Source organism: Buceros rhinoceros, unplaced genomic scaffold (assembly GCF_000710305.1).
Source record: "Buceros rhinoceros silvestris isolate BGI_N320 unplaced genomic scaffold, ASM71030v1 scaffold4780, whole genome shotgun sequence".
NCBI lineage: Eukaryota > Metazoa > Chordata > Aves > Bucerotiformes > Bucerotidae > Buceros > Buceros rhinoceros.
This window is the reverse complement of record NW_010388876.1, coordinates 29,666-50,685: the sequence shown is the minus strand read 5'-3', so window position 1 is coordinate 50,685 and position 21,020 is coordinate 29,666. Positions and strand designations below refer to the sequence as shown.

The following is a 21,020-nucleotide window of genomic DNA, read 5'->3' as shown; positions in this document are numbered from 1 at the left end:
CCAGAAGCCCTAATCGTACTCAGCAAGGTCTTCTCATCTAAGGAAGAGCGACAGCTTTCAGATTTCTTAGGAGGCTTATTCATCAGCTACGCCAGAGTTTTGCCAGAGTGTTCAATCTATTCTGGGAGCAGCCATGTGGAAAAAGTTTCAAACAGCTCAAAGCCCTGCACAATGATAAAGGAAAGCTCACACAATCCTGGTAATAGCCTGACCCTCTTAAGGAAAATTGGATGATTTGTGGTAGCAGTTTTTCTGTCCCCCAGGTGAATTCTGAACCTTAAAGTATAAGCAGCGTGTTCACACAGTCCCATTACAAACCCCGTCCCTCTTGTGATGCTGGAATAATAAATACACACCCATACGTGACAATGAACTCTTGCTGCAATGACCTTCTTCCTCAGCCCACTGGTGCAAAGGAATTTGTAGCCATTTTAGAAAAAAAGAGTCTGATAAAGAATGGACTGATTTGATGTTCACTGTTTCACCATGATCAGAATATATGCTTTAAAAAGCACTTCGCATGCCCCAGGGACGTGTTACTATGAACAGGAAGTAAAGAGCAAGAGGAAAAAAATTAAACAGTCAGCTTTATAATGAGGAAACTGTGTTCATGCAACATTAAGTGGCCTAATTCTCACATGCTAAGCAAAGACGTGTTCCTTGGACTTCAGAAGGGCTGACTGGCAAACACCAACTTGAAAACAAGGGCAAAGGATCACAAGTACCAAAGATCCTATAGGTCCAGAAGCATGAAGTCATCTGCCAACACTAACGCACTGACCTATCCCACCAGATAGAATACCTATGCTCTGTTCTTGTTCTATAAGCACAACCTTTGAAGTTTTAGAATACCACAGCATTTGTCATGTGTGGCGTGCAGAACATTAGAACTGACTTCTCCCAGCCCGGCCTTAGGTCTTCTGGTGGTACTGCAGCTGCAAGGCCACAAGCATACGACATCATCTAGGTGCAATGAGCTCACGAAGATTCAGTGCAGCTTTTTGCACAAGCAGAGCTACAGGGAAAGGGGAAATCTGTCTCATTGGGTTCAGACACTGACAGAACGAACCAATAAACTACATTTCTGACTATTACCGGTTCTCTGAAGGCCAGTGAGGCCAGGAACAATCCTGTCCGTTGCACACAGTGATGCGGTATCAGTTACTTCAGAGTAATAGCCTATCGGCCAGACAGCGATGCTGTTGGGCCACGGGCTCCCTGGCTTTCTTTGCAAACGGACGTGGCACAAAGTCTCTTCTTTGTTACTCACCCTCATGCCTAATTCAATGTTTTCTCCTCCATAGACCTCCATACCAGGGTCAAGCAAGCCAATCTCACCAAAGTACTCTCGGTCCACTACAAACGAGCATCCAATCATGGCTGGTGTCCTGCACAGAGAGATTAAAGCAAGAAATTAAATCATTTCTTAGTTACTACAGAATCCACCTCAAAACACTTTTACACAGACAAAACAGTTCCTAGTCTTCAAGTTTACATTTTAAATTTATCTATTAGTGTGCAATCACATTGTATTTCATCCACCAATGGACAGAGGACCTTGTGGGACCAGGACCATCCAAATAACCATCACACTGCCAGACACCCTTGGACCAGCCGTCTGTGAGACAGACACGAGACAGGAAGTCAAGTGCTCCGTGCAAGTGAAGCATCACGCTGTTTTGCCTTCTTTTTATAGATAGAACATCCGTGCTGGAGATGAAGCTCACCATCGTACAGAGTAGCACAAGAACTAGACAAAACTTTATTTGAAGATTAATACACAGAAAACCCCCTTAAGCCCTGTCAGAAATGAGGACTCCCCTTACCCGCATATTAAAAGCAAGAGCATATTGAGAGCCACGGATCAACCATGGCGTGCAGTTTGGCAAGGGACTTCCTGGAGTCAGCTCCAGCAGACGAATTCCAGCTTTTGTGAAGCTGTTCCACGATTAACATTTCTACAGTTTGCTGGAGTCAGTCTTTAAAAAAGGAAAAATTATCGGAAGAAGAGACCTGCCCTCAGATCTACCACTGACCACCTGGGTGATTTCAGGTACATCATTACCCTTCTCCGAGCATCAATTTCTTTTGTGTAAAACTATGATTCTGCTCTGCTTTACAAAGCAATCTGAAACCCGTCACTGAGCAGCACGACAGGACAACACATTTTGACGTCATTTACCACATGAACACAAGCATTATTTCAATGCAGTGCAAGCGAGTGACATTTGCTAGTTTCATTTGTCCACATTTTCTCTGCATCTCCGGACTGGTCACACTACCCACCTCTTTAAAATTCAACACAGGAGATCGGTTTTACTACTAGAGCCCACAATTTAAAAATGTAGACTTGACTAACTTTAAGGTGGAAACCCAGCAAGAGCCTGCAGCTCCGTGTTTGACTTGCAATTTGGCTGCAGGTTGCACGCTGCCTACCGCAAGATCGGGGGAGTCACTCTACAGTCGATTATACAAGATGTGCTGAGGCCCTGGGAACAGAGTCCCTCATTTTAGGGGGGTGCCGACAGACCAGACTGCTAAACCAGGAAAACTGTAAAACCTTCTGAGCAACTGAACACTTTTGGAGCTGACTTAGAAGAACGAGCTGTGCTCCTTCTGCCATCGAAAGGGAGGTCATTTTGGACCATCATTCTTGACAGTGCAACTGTAAAAAAATCAGGAAAACATCTAGTTTATGCCAGTTTCCTATTTTCTCATAGAATAGAGAATGCTTTATCTACGGCCCTATAGAAACAAAGTTGATGGAAAAGGTCTAAACCCTGTTTTAAGTCGTCTCCTTTGTAATGCACTAATGTCATACTGTCACTGTGAAATCTCTCTTGTCCCAGATACCTGCATATTTCTTCAACTGGTACAGAAAGCTATTCACGAGGTATTTGCCTATGACATCTGAGAAACATATTCATGAGGCAGATTCGTACACGTGTGAAAAACTGCCCTGGCTGGGAAAATGAAGACTTTTTTTTATCCATCTATCCATGTACCAGATCCACCGGTAGTAGCAGGTGGCTGCTGGAATGGTGTTATCACATCAGGTCCTTTTTCTCATCAGCAGTTCACCATTTCTACAGCAGGAGGTTAAAAAGGCTTCAAGCAAATAGCAAAGATACCGTTAGATAAAACAATCCTCTGCTCCTGGGTCTAATGCATATCCCAACATTGCAGAACACAGTCCAACCCATGGCAGGAGCTGTTTGGTAGCCTGGAAAAGGTTCATTTGCTGAAGCGCTGCTATTACTGTCCGTAATGGACTCTGCTGTAGCACTGGCATTATTGGTATCGCTTCAGCCTCTCTCCCTTGCACTTTTTCTCCGTTTGAAAGCTATTGCAACCTCTCAGATCATTACAAGCCTATAGTGCAGTGCACACTATCCCTCTCACGTTTCTCTGCATAATTGAAAAAGGCAGCTGTTGATAGAAACACATCTGATCGGCACTGTTTCTGACAAAGAAGTTGAAATAGCTTGATTAACTCTCGTGTTACACCCTTACAGAGTGAGATGTATTCGCTGGATCAGGAGCTGGGGAGACAAGATTCAATGGAGGTTGCAAAGGCAAACATAGGATTTGACAGGTGACTTTGGACTGAAGTGGGGCTCTCAGCCACCCATCCCTGCACCCACTCAGTCAAAAAGGCTGGAGGAAACTGAGGCCAGGTGTCACAAACCCTACAAAGAAACTGCAGCAGCATCACCATTGGCACCTCCACGCTTGGACATCTCCCCACACCCCACAGCCCCGGTTTCATGTGTGCAATAAATTCCAGCACTTCTCTGTTTGGTGCTGTTATTTGTGAAGACTTTCTGTTGAATCCACCTCTAGTTATAAGTGGTCTCAGAGCTCCATGAAAACCAGGCATGGTCCTGGGTCCTCCTGCCTGGACACACCTGTCTTCTGTTGATGCATGTACTTACACATTAGGATCTTTGCAGGATGGATGGCTGTTGTAAATCCAAGTTATTTGGCAAAATGCATCCTCCTGCTTCCTAGAGCCACGCCTGAAGACAGACTTGCCTAAAGAGGCCGAGAGCTCTCCTATACACAGGACCAGACATACACCGTGTATATCCCACTGGCACATCCTGTATGACTGAAACCCATATTTTAGACTACCAAGAAGAAATTTGGTCTAGAAACTGGAATAAATGAAGGACATGACCATGGAAAGGGAATTCAGTAGCTCTGAAATTAAACAAGCCTTTGAGGGAATTTCTAAGTATTTCTTAAGTGTTCATCATGATAAAAAAGGGAAGGAGGTGGGGGGAAGAAACACACACCACTTTCTTCATTTTCCTTTTTATGTATTTAAAGCTAAATGCAGGCTTCACGGGATGACGGCTGAACAGCACAGCTTTACAAAACTGTGCTGCTAGTTTGGGTTTACACTCTTCCGTTTCCAGCTCCCTGAAAAATCTTCTGGAGGCAGCTCCTTACAGTGGTGGGACATTCCCATGAGGACATTTCGCTTTCCTCCCTAATGAGGAACGGTACTGCAAGGCTCCGCAGGCTGCTCTCAGGTGTGGGAATCTCTCTCTCTGGAAGATGGATTTGTGCAGCTGTCAGCTCTGTCTATTAAAACACTGACTTGTTAATTGAACGGGGTGGGAAATACATTTTAGATGCAACTACATAATCATCACTCACAGACAAACGCCACTGAGGACTGCCTTTGCGACTCCCTCTCTCTCTTCAAGGTTTTATTTCTTCTCATTAGATATAATCAAACACATACTCCACAAGGCTTCATATGGCTTATTCAGAAAAAAAAAAAATGTTTTCAGAAACAAGTAACATAAGCGGTGTGATGGCAGAAGGAACCCCATCCAGCTTTTCAGAGGAGGTAGTTGAAAACTGCCCCTGCAAGTGCCTTTCTCTACTTGAATTTGCCTGCCTGCAGCCACTGCTGCTCTGCACAGCAGCACGGCTGCTGAGGAGCCTTTGGTTCTGCCCTGGCTGCATCCTGACGTGATGGAAGAACTTGCCTACGATGCGCAACGTTGAATTTTCTGCCTATGTACGTTCAACACTTCCATCAGGCTCAACCAGAGTTTTGAGCGTTCAGTCCTCGTCAAGCCCAGGCCCTTAAACTTCCCCGTGCTTTGACTGACCCAGCTGTAAGCTAAGTGTAATGCAATTGCCCAGCCCAGCGAGCTGGGAACGGGGCTGTGAGCTGGGGAACCCTGACTCTATTCCCAGTTCTGTCATTCATCTGGTCTTCAGTGAGTCACCTCCCTCTGCCTCTGTTTCTCCATCTGTGAAGCACACATAATAATACGGGGTAAAAAGTCTGAGAAGTCCAGAAGTGACTCTGAGAAGATGCACTTCTAAAAATGCTTTAAGCATATAGGTGGATAGTTTTATACTGGACTACAGCGTTACCCTGACACATTACAAACATTTTTCAAAAAACCTGGTCCCCCAAAATCGCAAGACCCTCACCTGGCTGACATCGCTGGGTTTTTCCAGTACCTGAAAAACTCCAATATATCTACATTTTAATATGGTGCAGCAAAGACTTGCCTTGGAAGCCAGAAGTGGACATAGGACCAAAAGCAACTTAAACACTGCTCACTAGGCGAGGGGCAGCAAATGAGAAGGAGCACACCCTCAGGACTTCACAGCTTTGGAGTATCACATATTAACCTAAACCGTGCCTGCTTTATCTGAAAGAACCTTCCTCCTCAAGTCATGCACTTTCTAGTAAAACAGTGGCATTTTTAGAGGGAAGGCATCACAAAACAGCAATTAGAGATGTACTATTTTATACCAACATCTCAAAGGTGTTGGTAAACTTCATTGATCTGTGGAATATTCTTTGACACAACTGAGGATGTTGTAAGCATTAATTATAATCAACAGCAGCATCCAAAGGATAATGTGGGAAACACAGCAAAATATTCTTTGCAGCTAAAACCGCAAAACGCAGCGTAGAATAGTATTGATTCTGCACTGGAGAAAGATACAGCATAGTCAATTTGTGGAAATGACCTGATGGCATGGCTGTAGCAAGGGAGATGTGAGAGAGACATTGCTCTGGAAGCTTTGGAGTATCACATATTAACCTAAACCGTGCCTGCTTTATCTGAAAGAACCTTCCTCCTCAAGTCATGCACTTTCTAGTAAAACAGTGGCATTTTTAGAGGGAAGGCATCACAAAACAGCAATTAGAGATGTACTATTTTATACCAACATCTCAAAGGTGTTGGTAAACTTCATTGATCTGTGGAATATTCTTTGACACAACTGAGGATGTTGTAAGCATTAATTATAATCAACAGCAGCATCCAAAGGATAATGTGGGAAACACAGCAAAATATTCTTTGCAGCTAAAACCGCAAAACGCAGCGTAGAATAGTATTGATTCTGCACTGGAGAAAGATACAGCATAGTCAATTTGTGGAAATGACCTGATGGCATGGCTGTAGCAAGGGAGATGTGAGAGAGACATTGCTCTGGATGGTTACCTGGGGACAGGGAGGAAGCAGAGAGAGTAGCATTTCATGGTGGTAAACACTCCCCCTCTCCAGCTGCTGCAGCAGGTACGGTGCGGTGGCTACGAGGGAAGAGAAGCTCTGTATGGCAGAGGGCAGTGCCTGCTATGGGATGGGGTACCCCAAACAGAGGATGCACTGGCTAGCAATGAAAGGCACCAGCTGTAGCTCTGTGTTGTGACTATGTTGTTTTAGCGAAATTTCCAGGAGCACAGCTCTGTCGGCAAAACCCCAGCAGACACCAATATCCATTTCTCCAGCCAGGTGCATACCTCTCCCCTCTTCTGACAACTGCAGGATGTGCCTGGGGTCTTTGTCAAGAGCAAGCGGAGGAGAAAGGGATGAGCACTACTCTGATACGCTGCACGCAATACTCTAAGTCTTCCTCTCCCTTACTCATCTTTCTCCCCCTGATTTAAGGTCAGTATACATGAAATCAGGTTACATTTGAAACAGTTTTCAGAGCATGTAACAAGTCCAATTTCCAGGACAAGTGACCCACAAACACAAATATATACATACAAACACAAATATAACTATAAATAAATATATAAACATAGATATACATATTGTAGATATACAAGGAGAGAGAGAGAGAGATTCAAATGACACATCACACAACATATCTTTGATTTTTCCACTTTTTCTGGCAGAATGTTTCTCTGATTCAGGAAGCAGCATCTCACCCTCAGCCTGGCAGGTAAGTGGGGAAACCTGAATGGTACCTGCATAAGCATTAATGTTTTCTTACAACTCACGTCTTCTGGAAGAGTCATACCAGGCTGTGAGATCAGAACTCAAGGACAAATTAGCTGCTCAGGAGCTACAGGCTTGCTGACATGCTTAATGATGGGAAGGTTTTATTAATACCTTTGGAGAGGCACAGCATGTTGCAAAAAGCAACCCAGAACACTTGCCTAGGAAAGGCAGGGCAATAGGGATGCATGATAACTCTCTGATGCCCCACGGAAGGTTTCTGGAACAGGCAGGATACCTATCAGAACCTGGACAAATAAAAAAGAAACTACTCCTGTGAGCCAGCAACTGAAAAGATGGCCATAATCAGCCAATACACAGTCACCAGTTTCAGTATCACGTGAATGCGTGGTTTATCCTGCAAGACTTTACAGATAAGCCCCTTCCTAAGCTCAGGTACACAGACAGATTTCTTCCCAGGGCAGTGAAGACCCAACACAGCTGCATCACCATCGCTGTGACGGACCAGCACGGGGCCTGACTTGTGTGTGAGGTGGGCACACACCCTACCAGCCACAGCAGGCAGCACACACCGCTTCACTCCGGCCAGATCAGACGCTAATTTAAATACATCAGCAAGGCACATGTGCCTTCCATGGATTCGGTGCATAAACATACACATTTCTACTGGTACCGAGCTATGGCATATTAAAGCAGTAAGTGAGAACATATGCAACAATGAAACGCACCAGTGCTGCTGGAGGAAGATAAACTGGAATGCTGTGCAGCGCTTGGCTGAGTGCAGCTGACTAACGACTCTAATGTTAGTGGCTGCTGATCAAGAAATCAAACACAGAGCAGTCCATCATAGTCACGGCAGGTGAGGGAAGATGAGCCAGAGCTCAGGATACCAGAAACCTTCCTTGCTGTTCTAAAACCCAGTAGCATCTTCTGCATGCAGAAAAGCCCCAGCTTGTTTCAACCCATAGTCGAATTCATTAGAAACCCTCTGAAATAGGATCCTTTGTTCCACAGTTTGTTGCCAGATCATAAGGACATTTTTGGGCAGTATGCTCTCAGGAACACAAAGGGAAAATGATGTGATGGAAACAGCACGTCAAAGTAAAAATCTTGGCTTAACTCTCCACCTTAGAGGCATCTTACATCTCAAATGCCAAACATACAAAATGGATTGTCTGCAAAAGCTGATTCAGGGAACATCAATTGTTCTGAATTTCAGAGTATTAACGTGAGAAAAAAGAACAAACCGACTTGACACCGTATCAGAAATCTTTACAAAATCTGACACTTTGTTCTTGCTGTTTCTTTACCTTTGTTTGCACTTCAAGGCCACATCCCCTTTGCCTCTTGGACCACAGCAGCTGCTCTGACATTTTATGGTGTGCGCTTGACATGACTGCCTATACAGTGCCCCACTGACTTGAGGGACAGTTCCTGCTCCTTCCCAGCAAGGCTCTGAGTAGGATCACACCACTGTTAGTGTTCAAGAAAGTAAAGGATCAAGCTTCAAATAGAAAAATTCTGAGAAAAGAAGTAAGCCCTTCCGTTGTGTAATCCCAGACAAAAAGAGGAATTGGACACTGTGAAAGTCTCACCCAATTCTGCAGATCGATGATATAAATTCATTCAATGCAACATCAGAAACGCCAAGGCTCTGATCCTCGCTGATAACAGGGTATGCATTTTTTTTTTTTACACTGAAAATCTTTATTCCCTTTAGAGATCTGGGAGGAAGTATTCACTGCACCAGCCACAAAACCAGTCACGGTGTTATTAGTTATTAGCCTTTTCTTTCACGAAACACACGGAGAGACACAAACCAAACCCCTTATTTGCTAAAGACAGTGTCAAAGAAAGCCTTAAGAGGGGCAGTGTCAGAAAGGACTAAATGACCTTGCAGGTTTCATGCTGATGAACAGTCCTACAACCTTATGAATGCCCTGAACAGACACCAAACACCACCAGCGCGGACCAGTGTGCAGGCCTTGCAAACTGGACTGCAACAGAAATCACGGCTGCGGTACGTGGTTTGGAAAGCCGGTTACAACAATCTGTACCAAACCAATGGAGATTTTTCAGGAATTTTGCTCACTAGTGTCACTTCTTCCTCTGGAAAAACGTAACTTTTTTACAGCACCAAGTTTCAAATGTGGGTGCTTTCAAATCTCAGTCCTAAGTACAGACTTGCTGATCCTTTTCATCAATAACACGTGTTCACTCTTCCCCCTATGCTGCCATATCACTTAAAAGCCACAAAACTGCCCTGTAATTCTGCAGGCAAGTATAACACGACAGCATGAAACAGCACAACCAAATGCTTTAGCAAATCCATCCAGGGGCTACTGCTTCAGAGACCCATCAGAAATCAGCGCGATGTGCTATGGGATGCTCTGCTCTCCTAGATCCCTGCCTGCAGCACACGTGTTCCCAGGGACACAGGTAAGCGTTCACGGTTTGAGGTTGCATTTTAGAGCATGTCATTAATAATTTACAGGAGAGATCCTTGTGAAATCACAATGTCTCGGTGCTCCTGGTATCTGTCAGCAAGGGATGGGTGCTCTCCTCGCGCTGCTGACTCATCTGTCTCCGGACCGTTTTTGCTCTGGTGAATTGGAGTGTTTCTTCACTTGGGTTAAGGATAAAATCACTGCTCTGAGGGCCAGCTATTTATGTACATCAGATTTCAACACTACTCAGTGCTTGAGTTTGGACCTTATTCAGTTCTGTATCAGCACAATCCAGTGCCAGTATAAGCCTGGCAAGAGCTTGAAAATAAACTTGAGGAAAGCTCGTAGTAAATCAGGACCTGTATTTCTGAAAAAAACCCTTTAATCTCTGCATTACAGGGTTGAGAGACCTTATTTTCTATTAAACAGGTCTGTAGTTGAATTTCCAGAAGTGTTTTGCAGATGCAGCTTCCATACATTAGGGAGTGCATGAGCCACCACCACTGAAAATTATGTCTAAGAACTTGTTGAGGTTTAACCTCTAGTTCAGTCATATCCGACATGTGATCATTGTCTCTAGGACAACTCACGTGAAAATTAATACAGTGATTTCACATATCAACTGGAAGTAATGAAGTGTGCAAAGCCTTTTAGGAATGAAAGACTGAAACCCTGATATCAGAAATGAACGCTTTAGTTGATTAATTTTCCTTCATCAATAAACGATTTCTCAAGGCTGAGTGAAATAGATATAAAACATCTGCTTTTCTAAAACAATGTGAGGAGAGCAGGCCACGTTATCCAAGAACGCTGATTTCCCAGGTAATTACTTTCCTGCAATTCGGGATAATTTCAGGCTGAGCGAAGGGTCAGTGATGGACTGTGCTGCCTTGTAGTGAATAAGGTTAATGTCACCATAACGCTCTGTTTTGCAGTCACAGGGCATGAGAATGAACCAAAGTACAGCTTATAACACTTGCTCAGATACAGATTAAAATATTCCTCTTTCTATGAGGGACAGATCCTGAGATGGCCTCATCCAACCAATCACTTAGACAAGCATCTGCATTGGAGTGAGGGGCTGGGAGATGTGAATTTTCAAATGAAGGGGAAATAAAGCTCCTTTCGTATCGGTTCCTGTTTTCCCACAGGGACAATTCTCAAAAACTTTGTCACAATTCCTGAAACAGTATTTCCTTAGAAAATTCCAGTCCTGTAAGGTAAAATGTTCCCTTATAGAGAAAACTAAAATGACACTCTGACTAAATGATCCAGTTTAATTTTAAAATTCATCCAGTAGGAAAACTCAGAACACGTACAAAGGTCTCAGAAAAAAGGAGCAACTCTTGAACAAGGCAAAGCGCACACATCTCCTGCTAGTGTTCCTGGGAAGCTCTGGTTTGGGCTGATGGCCAAGAGTGCTGCCTACAGACCGAAAATCAAGCCAGCCTCTTTGTAACCACAGACAAAATACCTTTGTTTCACACGCACACAATGTTTCACTGGCTTAATACTCGTGCCAGAGTCCACTGGGAAACAAAAGCATAGCCAGAAAAGATCCTGCTGCCCTACTACGGGCTACAACGTGAGCTTGCAGCACACACTGACAGCTAGCGCACGGGCACCTCTGTGCACAGCGCGGTGCAGCTCTGAGCTGCGACACACGCACCCACAGCTTTGCAGAGCCGTCGGTTTTCATCGGTTTCCTTTTGCTATCCCTGTACAAAGCCTAGAGCTTTGCTGCACTGACGTTCCTCCTCGGCAGGCGGCTGAGATGGAAACATTGCTAGTACCACAACGACAGCACGCGGGAGATTTACCTGATGGGAGCTGACTCATCCCCTTTATCGAGCCAGTCCTGCGGTGGGATTATGTACATGCACCAGAGGCCCCAGTTATAGCCGTGGGCTGCGTTGGCGTATTGCTGCACTTCAAAAGTGTTGTACTTGATATTGTCAATCGCTGGTAAGATGATCCGCTTTCGATCTTCTTTGATCCGCGTAAGTGCAGGTTCCACCCTGAGAACAATAAAAACAGCAAAATGTTTTACAACCATCCAGTAATCCCAGGTCCCGCTTTGGAGCCTGATGAAGCGAAGTTCTCAGATACTGCGAGCCGTGACCCAGCGGGACAGCACAGCGGGTGGAACACACGTCACTGCCAGGCTCTGAAGAGGCTGCAGCTTGGTCTGGGACACCTCGCATAGCAACAGCACCTTTGGGAAGCTGTACCAGAGTTTAACAACACAAAATTTTATCGAAGACTGATTTTGAAGCCTAGAGACTGTCAATTCATTTCGCAATGGGCAAGTGTTGAGAGACGCTATCACCAAGAGCAGCTAAACGGTCTCCTAAGGGCCACACCACCAGGATGCCTGGTAGAGATTAAAGAACTGCTCTTGCTGATGAGGCCTGAAGAACAAAACACACACCAGGGGCTGAATGAAGGTTACTCAAAGGTTTTAATCTTGTTTCCTAAGGGCTGACCCCATCAGATCTAGTTTGAATGACAAGCGTGGCTGCATTATGCCTTCTAAAACCTCTTTGGTGATGAGAAGATTTCAATTGCCAGATGGTGCAAAAGGCAGCAAACTACATGAAATGGGCTATCATTTCAAAAAGCTTTTCAACATCAATGTGCTTTCAACAGAAGCTACGTCCCAAAGCGTTTCAGAAAAGTAAAAAGCTTCAGTGCAAACATTCTTTTCTGACCACCACAGCCCGAAGTTGCTGTGACTTTACAGGGAAACTGGTGCAAAGAGGCAGCAGACTTACAGAAGGGTGGAAAGCACTTCTCAAAGCAGTATTAGCTGCAGCCACCGCTTCACTCCTTTGTAACTGTGTTTCTCCTTGAAATAAGCTTTGAGGATTTTGTAAAGCTCTCACATGTGTCTTGAAGGGAACAGTGGTTTGCTGTGGCCGTCGTTCCATTCACAGCAGCAGCAGGATTTTAACACCGATCTTTTCCCATGTTTCTGTTGTTGGTGATTAAAAGGCAATTGTTCCTTTGTGGTTTCAAGTGTGTTACCTTTCACGTTGTTTCTTATCTTAAATTTGGTTTGTTACCATGTATTTTCTTGTGTAGGCCAATAGAAAGGGATGTTATGAAATAAATTCCACTTCCATTTTCAATCTTCACTGCCTCAAGCTGAGTTATCATAAATTTTCTGATCTCTTCTGCTAGAAGACAGCAATTTCTCTGTCTTTAATACAGCCCAAATATTTGTCTTTTATGTACACAGACTCCATGTTGCTTACATGAGGTGCCTACTGCTTTCTTTCTCCCACATCAGTAGAAAGATACATAGACTCAGCGAAACCCTTCAGAACTGATGATGAGCTACTTACTGCAAATAAACCATATCAAAACCGTGTAAAATAAGAGCACAACTGACAAAAGGAAAAGGTGTCACAGCATTTCACTTGGAGAGAAGTCAGAGGTAAAGTAGTTTTATTCGGATTCCTCTAGACAACTGACATTTGAATTTATCAGCTGAATGCCAATTTCACAGATCGTGGAAGTTTTATTAAAAAGGATGATCATAAGCATGGTGGCAAGTGAAGAATGACACTGCAAGTTGCAGAAATTCCCGCTGGCCAGACAGGTTATAAAAGAGATGTTCATTTCATATGCAATATATATTGTTTTGATACTCTACTTGATTTATTCTGGGAATAAATCAATGCATCCCTCATGACTGGAATGGCCTGAGGTCTCTCTTACTGCTGCCTGCCACCTGCAATTTTTGGTGCAGCACTTCTATTGTCAAAGCCCCATCCTGCAAGGTACCAAAGACCTTTGGTATGATGGAAGCGTGTCAGCCCCGAGGAGGCACAGTGGTTTCAGCTCAGGTGAAACTCCTTTTGGGCTTTGAAGTATTTCCTTAGTCAGCAGGATCATATGTTGTTTCTTCACTCCACCCCCTTTTTTTTGGCATGGCATTTAAAGAACTGCACATCAGACTCAAAGAGGATTGTTCATTTTTTCTGTGGGTGAGACAAGGAACAACTGAGAGAGATTCAGGACAGGACAGTACAGGGTTCAGAATGGCATTTTGTCCGGTCTTTAGGCCACACTCCTGCACCCACATAAAGAGCCAATGTGACCTACCAAATCAGGATAAGCCACTTCTGTTATTAATACAAGATTATATTTATGAGATTAACTGTTCTAAAAACCAGTAGGTGCACGGCACAAAAACGCTTTCAACTCCAATAAAGCAGGGAAGAATGCAGAAAAAATTAACCTGCTTTGTTCTCTCCACAATGTTATCTCTGCTTATCAGCCTAGAGGCAGCAGAAGAAAATACAGCAGAACAAGGGAGATGTCAGCCAGGCACTGCTCTTCCATCAGGAATCGGGTGCCTCCACGCATGGCTGTGTGACTCCCGTGCACCATATCAGCAGGAGGATCTCCCTTCTGCCCTCAGAAACAAAGGCTTTCAAAATACCAAACAACGCGGGGAAAATGTCACTAATGACAGGCCACTGATTGCTTGAGTGGAAAAAGAACTCTCCTCTTCGGGGTCACAGAGACCAAAAATCACCTTGGAGCAGATCACTGTCCACTTGGAGCACAAGCCTTATTACAAAACTGACTCTGAGTTCCCTTGCAAACCAAACCCCTTGGGAGGTGTTTGCGGTTGGGAGGTGCCCACTGCTGAAGTCCTTGGGCATTGCTTCAGCAGGTTCGCTGCAGTGGGGAAGTTGCAGAGCAGAGGGGTTACATCCTCCAGTGAGGTCTGGTGCACACCACGGGGCACAATCACACCCAGTGACTCCCATACGTGCACAGATTTGTTGTGTTTGGGTCTGATTCCCAGCTTGTCTGGCCCGCTCAGGGATAGCGGAAACAGCAACGGGATATTCAGGTCTAGAGGAACATTCAAACCCCAGGTTCTGCCAATGCCCTCTGCACCACTGACACTGCTCGAGCTCGGCTTTTCTGCCTGCCAGCACCCCTAGGTAACAGCCAACGAGGAAGAACTACAGGCCTGAACAGGACTGGGTAATGGGCTGTATGTACATGGCTTATTTTACATAATCCATGAAATATGAGGGGTTTTTATTGCTATTCCTTGCTAGCAAAGCAGAGCCCTGGAGTGGCCTTATTAGGCCCATGGGCTCACACGGTGTCTCAGTGTCTGTGAGCTGAGCTGCGCATTCATCAAATCCTTTGTCAACTTTGCTCGCAATTCTGGCTTTGTCTAATTGCTTCAGGTTTTTGAAAGGATTATGATTAAATCTTACCTAGTAATTTCTAATTTTAAGCTGCTACGTTATGATGCAGATTTACTCGTCCTCTTCATAGACACCAGTGTTTTTTCCCTGTCTTTTTCCCCCCTTGTCTTGTTTTTTTCCGCTGTGCTTCTGCAGAAGTCAGGTGCTCCTGGCAGCTCCCACAACTAAAAGGACAGAGCGGGAGAGGTTGCTGAAGTCCAAGTATGTTCAATATGCTGTGCTGATGAGCTGCAAAATGTTGTTTGAGTATTTCCTTTCGGCATGGCCACTGCTGGCAGTGAGGCAGGATTCAGCCCTGCCTGATTAGGTCCATAAGCCAGATGTGAATTTTGAGATTCATCTCTGTTTTTCACAGATGCAAAAATATGAGGTTCCTAGCTTGTATCTGAGTCAACGCACTTTATGGGCACAGAGTGGCATATATTGTTAACAAGTTATTTACTGGAGCAAGAGGAAAAATTCTCCCAGGCATATTCATAGACATGATGGATTTCAGTAAACTAAATAAAGACTCAGCTGTAAAGGTAGTGCTTCACATCATCCAGTTCTTTTTTCCATCTAATAAAAACTGAACAGACAATTTGAGCTGGAATTTGAGTGACATAAGACGTTCCTCCCTTCTATCTTCTCTGAAAATATGTATTTGTCAGTGTCCTCCTCTCTCTGGGAATAAATTGCTGGTGAATGGTTAAAGCCAGAAGAGAAAGGACAGTAAATTTAGTTCTCTTATAGCCTCCACTAGGCTGAAGGGTATTTTTACTTGGGTTTTATTTCACTGAAGCAGTTCCAGAAATACAGTAACATGCCTCTGAAGTATCTTTCCCAGGACTCGGCCTTGTGGATTGATAGTTCTTGGCTGAAGCTCTGCAGAGCATAACACTGTCCCACAATTTTGGTGGGTTCCCACAGGCACAAGGATGTGCTGGGAGGAACATCCACAGAGTGGCTCCTCTTTACAGAAACTCTCCTGGGGATTTTGTGGAAGGAATCTCTGACCAGGAGCAAATTCATGACAAAAGGATGCGTCCGTTTGTCAAAGACTGTTGAGCATATCACTAAACGCAGCACATGCATTTCATGCATTTCATGCTTTTGCCCATCAATGGGTCAATTCCTGGATTAACTCTGGATTTAAAAGACGTTGAGCACCCATGAGGACTTCAGTGGGAGCTCCAGCAACATCCAGTGCAGAAGCCAGTAGGGCCTCAAAGCGTAAGTGCCCCCAAGATAAACACTGGAGTTAGGAAGAGTTGGAAGGCAGAATTTAACCCAGACTATAGAATAAGCCTGTAAGAAGATTGAGAGCAAAGGCAGGGGTCATACTGTGATCACACGGGCTTCTCTAATCCTATTGTAAGCCTCTCTCTGAACATATATGCATTCTGTATTTCGTACTGGGCCAATTCAGAGCAGCCCAAACCCCACAGGACACCACGGCAAACACAACTGTTATGCTGTTTTACATCCTTATCAGGTTGCCAGAGTTTGTGCCAATGGGGAAGTCTGATTTTTCACAATGCTAAAAAGAACAGCTTCTTCCAGATTAAAAAAAGATAAAAACAAGTTAGTAATGAGCTCCACAGCACACATAATTATATAATCCACCTTTTTAAATATGTAAAAACACCTGCTGACTTCAAGCAGACTTTGTAAAGGCAGAACGTAGGAACCAACACACGCAGTGTGAGAGGAATGACACGCATGCCGCGGGCCGGATCCTCTGCTCTCCAGCTCTTCCACCCCGGTGGGCTTCAGGGGTGCTTTGCTAACACACACCATCTGAGGAGCGGACCCTGAACGCTTCTCACTTCTTAGTTAGAACAACTGTGTTAAGCATTTGTCCATAACTTCCTTCCTCCCCACCTACCACGTACCTTTGTCTGAATTTGCCCAAAAGCAAATCCTTTCTGAAACGACAGGAATTGAATTGAAAATTGTCTCTCTTAAATTGTGCCCCATCCCAAGTGGGTACCCAAATACCTTAATCTCTGGGCTCTTTTGAGATAAACATGTCTTTATTTCCTCTCCACCATCACTGATTGATTTTTAATCTAATAAAAAAATGAAGCACTAACGTTAAAAAAAATCCAATCTTCTTTCTCCCTTTCACAAATCAGAATTTCTTTTTCTTTCCTTGCAAGGGCTTAAGGAAGAGTCCTTAAGAGTCACAAATGAAAGACAACATGGTCTCATCTGCTAGATTTTATGGTTCAGTGGGTTTAACACCGTATTATACTCTGGCTGTAACACTGTCAGGTACCGTGAAGTAAAAACTTAACACAGAAATGTAAGGAAAAACAATCTGTGTAAACTGAAAGCTTATTTTGCATCTGACTTTATTCGCTACCTCACGTTTCACTGACCGTATACATTTATCAGATGCAGACAAGCAGATCTACTGACATTCATAAATCTTCACTGAGACCAGCTGAGGAATATTTCATGCAGAATGCCTCTCCTGTAAATAAGTGTTCAGAGAACTAAAAAAAATAAATTTCATACTCCCTTCCTCAGCCTCTAAGAGGAGAGAGAAATTCTCCATCTGCTCTACCTGACATCTCTATCAGCACTCCTGTGTGCCCAGGGAGGATTCAGACCTGCAGCCCCCAGCCAGAATGGAGTGAATGTGGCATAAACGCCTGCTGGAGAGACAAAGATCAGCTCTTTGGCTGCCAAATCTGAATAGCTCTTTTCTGCACCACTGAAAAGCAATGAGGATGCTTCAATGAACACTCTAGGTTGTTTAGGTAGATGAATAGTTGAAATTGCTTTTCTGGCATGTTCTCTGTATGTAAGCTGGCACTGTCCCATGATCCTGAAAGGCCCACATGGCTTACGTTGCATGCTTCCCTCTTGACTCAGATAACGTTAGATCCCTTTTGCTATCTAAAACACGTATTCCATTAAGTTACCAAATTGATCCTAAGTGACGGTGGAGGCTTTGCATGAGAAAGAACCTCAGTTAATAAACACATGTCCTTTCCTTGCATTTGGATAAATAAAACTTCCCAGGTCAAACTTAGCACGGTACCAGGGATGCTGCAATGAACCATGTCCTGAGCAGGAGCCAGAGGCCTGAACTCTCCAGAGGGAGAGATGGCACAGGAGGACTGCAAACAGCGTTTCATCCTCACCTTCAGCACTTCTCTCACTAGATGGAAAGAACCACCTGGACCTTGCCAGGTCCCAGAAGAGCCACCTGAGCTTGAACAGGGGAGATGGGAAGCTTATCTGCCCATAGAGATTGGCTTCCAGTACACAGCATGAAAATATTAACAGGGGAGATTTCAGGGGGACAAAGACCTTCTGGCTTTGCCCTACAAACGCATAACCGTGTCTCTGAGTACTTGGGATAACCCAAGTCAGTAGACAATTAAGGAGGAAATCAAATTCCCTTTTTGTTTGCACACTTTCTCGAGAGAGTCCATTGCTTAGAGCCACTACAGCACATTGCACTACGTGTTACAGTATAAAATACCACCTGCAAAGTACTGTCCACAGACCTGGGGATCTTGACCTTTAGCTCTTCTTCATTCATTAAAATACCAGCTTTCCATATTTTAAAAACACTGTGAACTTCAAGGATAATCCCTAACAATGGGACGTGTGGGGCACAATCTGATGGATACTCAGCTCACATTTCAGGTCCTCTTTCTCATGTCGGGCTGTCTCTGTATCTCTGGCATATTGAAATCTTTTGATTAAATTCTTTTACTCTACCACTTTCTTATTGATACTCCCCCTTTGTCTGGCAAAATTTTAATTACCACAGTACTGCATAACTCCGTTCAGTGGCCTGATACTACCTCTGTGATAGCAGCAAAAGCAATTCCTAAGATAGAAAGCAAGTATAATACTCTATCATTATGTCTTCTTTTATGGCTCCTAGCACCCTCTTTATGGCTGCTAATATATTGTGGTCTCTACCTTTCACTTACTGATTTCTGCTCTCCTTCACTCAATGTGTCCTTTTTCTCACCCGGAGAATTAACAGCCCATCTCTGCTATCTCTCTTTCCTGCTCCCAGATATAATGCAGTGAATTTCTCTTCTCCTTGTCTTGTTATTCTTTCCCATCTCTCAAAGACAGGAGTCTGTATAATGCTCTACATCTTCTGCAACACAATTAGCAGCCAGGATGCAATGGTCGGTACTCAGTGTTACTGCGTGCTGATTAACACGCAGTGGGTGGACCTAATACAGAAGTCAGAGCAGGAATACTGAAATCTTTGGAAGACTCAGTGGAAAACTGAACTGTGAAATACACCCTCAGAGAGGAATGTACGGGAGATTTTCATACCTGTTGGTTCTGCTGGGTAGCCAACTCTAGATGTTGACTCCTATTGACATTAAGTAACCATTAAAAACAGACAAGGTTCTACTGCATGACAGGTAGACTTTTATGTGTGAACTGTACACATACAGTATCATGTAATTTTAATTTTAAATTCCATTTGAGAATTAATAGCAAGGGCCTCTCTTTCAGAGGGACTCCTCTCCACTTTTGCTCTCGCAGCAGCAGTATTATCTTGCACTATCAAAAGCCTGAAGGGGAACAAGTCAGTAGAAAATATCTGCTCTGTGCTAATACATTTCAACACCTCAGAAGCAAAAAAGCAGCAATTAAGCACAGCAAAATAAATAATTCAAAAGTTAATTTGACCTGCCAGGTTGTAGAGTATTTTTTTTATATCCTACCAGATTGTATTTTAGTTTAGAAGAAGTGTCCCTGGAGAGTAATGCTGAGAGAGCCCATAAAATGCTATAGTGCAATATAAGGCAAAAGCTCACCCATAAATGGCACAACTGTTGTTTAAAGAAAACGTTTTTTCTCGTCAGAGTCCTGCATATTTCATGAGAAAGTGATTAAGTCCTTCTCTGATTCTTTATGAATTAATCTGCCAACTGATTAGGCAGGTAAAGCAGACATAGATTGGAAGACTAAAATTGCACTGCAGGTACTTGACTTTTATCTGGAACACAAACCAAACAGAAAGCTAATGCTCTTTTCTGTGGTAAAGGAATTGGCTGCTTTTTAATTGTCTCACAAATAATCCATAGACAGCTTTGAGTAGGAGCAAGCCATGTGGCCTCTGAATACATGAATATACATTGAAAATGAGAAATATTCATGCAAGGGAAGACTTAGCAGGACAACAGAACGGCTGTACTTAAACAAGATTCTCCCGCCTGACTACCAAGTTTGTAGGATTATGGAGTAGGGGTCATGTTAACCTGGTGGGAAAAAATAACACAGTCCAGACAGAAGGACTTCTCCTAGAGCAAGAAGATGCGATGGAAATTGAGGTGACAGGCAACTGCATGTGCACAGGCAGAGAGAATTAAAACTAGGAGGGAACTGATAGAACCAGGTTTGAGATGGCTGTCAGCAGCTCCAGAGGCTGAGGGAAACAACAGAAGATGCAGCAGAAAGGGAACACTTCTGAAACAAAGGCATACGTGATGCTTCTGGTGCGCGTTCGCTGTTCTCATTCATTCCCTGTGGCTACCCCAGAAGCCAAGTGGTCTCAAAGCAGCTGCACAGACCGCCTCAGCGGCGCTGCCGAGACTTAAGTGCACTTGCTGTGAGGGAGTACACCAGGGAGGACGCAGTAAATGCAAACACTTCTTATCTCTGAGATAGATACACACACTCTCAGTTACTGAGTAGCCTAGGTTCTTGCTATGCTGATTTCAACCCTTTCTGACATTAATGCAAACCTTGATGCAGTAAGCTTAAAAAAACCCCAGACAAACCCAAAAGGAACCACAAAACCCTTTCCTGCTTACTGACACCACTGCCTAGCTTCTCTGGGTACTGTACATCAGGAAGAGTTCAATGTCCTTCGATGAAGTGATAACAAAATCCTCCGCAAGGCTCAGGAAGCTGCAGCCTGGGCAGGACAAGCACTGGGAACAGCACCCAGCACAGGCTCTCCCCAGTCCCTGATTCAGTCCAGTAGCTGATATTACCCTACAAGAACACTTGCAATTATTTGGAGATCTGGTAGCTTTAAAAGACAATAAATAAACCCTCTCTTAAGCTTCTAGAAAATTACTACAATAGTAAAGACTATCATAGTAACTCGTAGTCTGGAGGCGGGG

The 21,020-nt window shown here is 44.0% G+C and overlaps 1 protein-coding gene across 1 annotated transcript in view; it reads right to left on the bottom strand.

Moving 5' to 3' along the window:
- Positions 1-1,270: 1,270 nt before the first annotated feature.
- The window catches only part of LOC104489536 (polypeptide N-acetylgalactosaminyltransferase 9-like), a gene marked incomplete at its 3' end in the record, with an annotated part of 47,312 nt that continues 27,562 nt past the window's right edge, over positions 1,271-21,020 (bottom strand). Inside the window, exons 5-6 of the mRNA XM_010131711.1 lie at positions 11,497-11,694; positions 1,271-1,388 (exon numbers count right to left, since the gene is read on the bottom strand). Of these exons, the coding sequence (XP_010130013.1) occupies positions 1,271-1,388; positions 11,497-11,694 (316 nt within the window). The remainder of the gene's footprint in view (positions 1,389-11,496; positions 11,695-21,020) is intronic.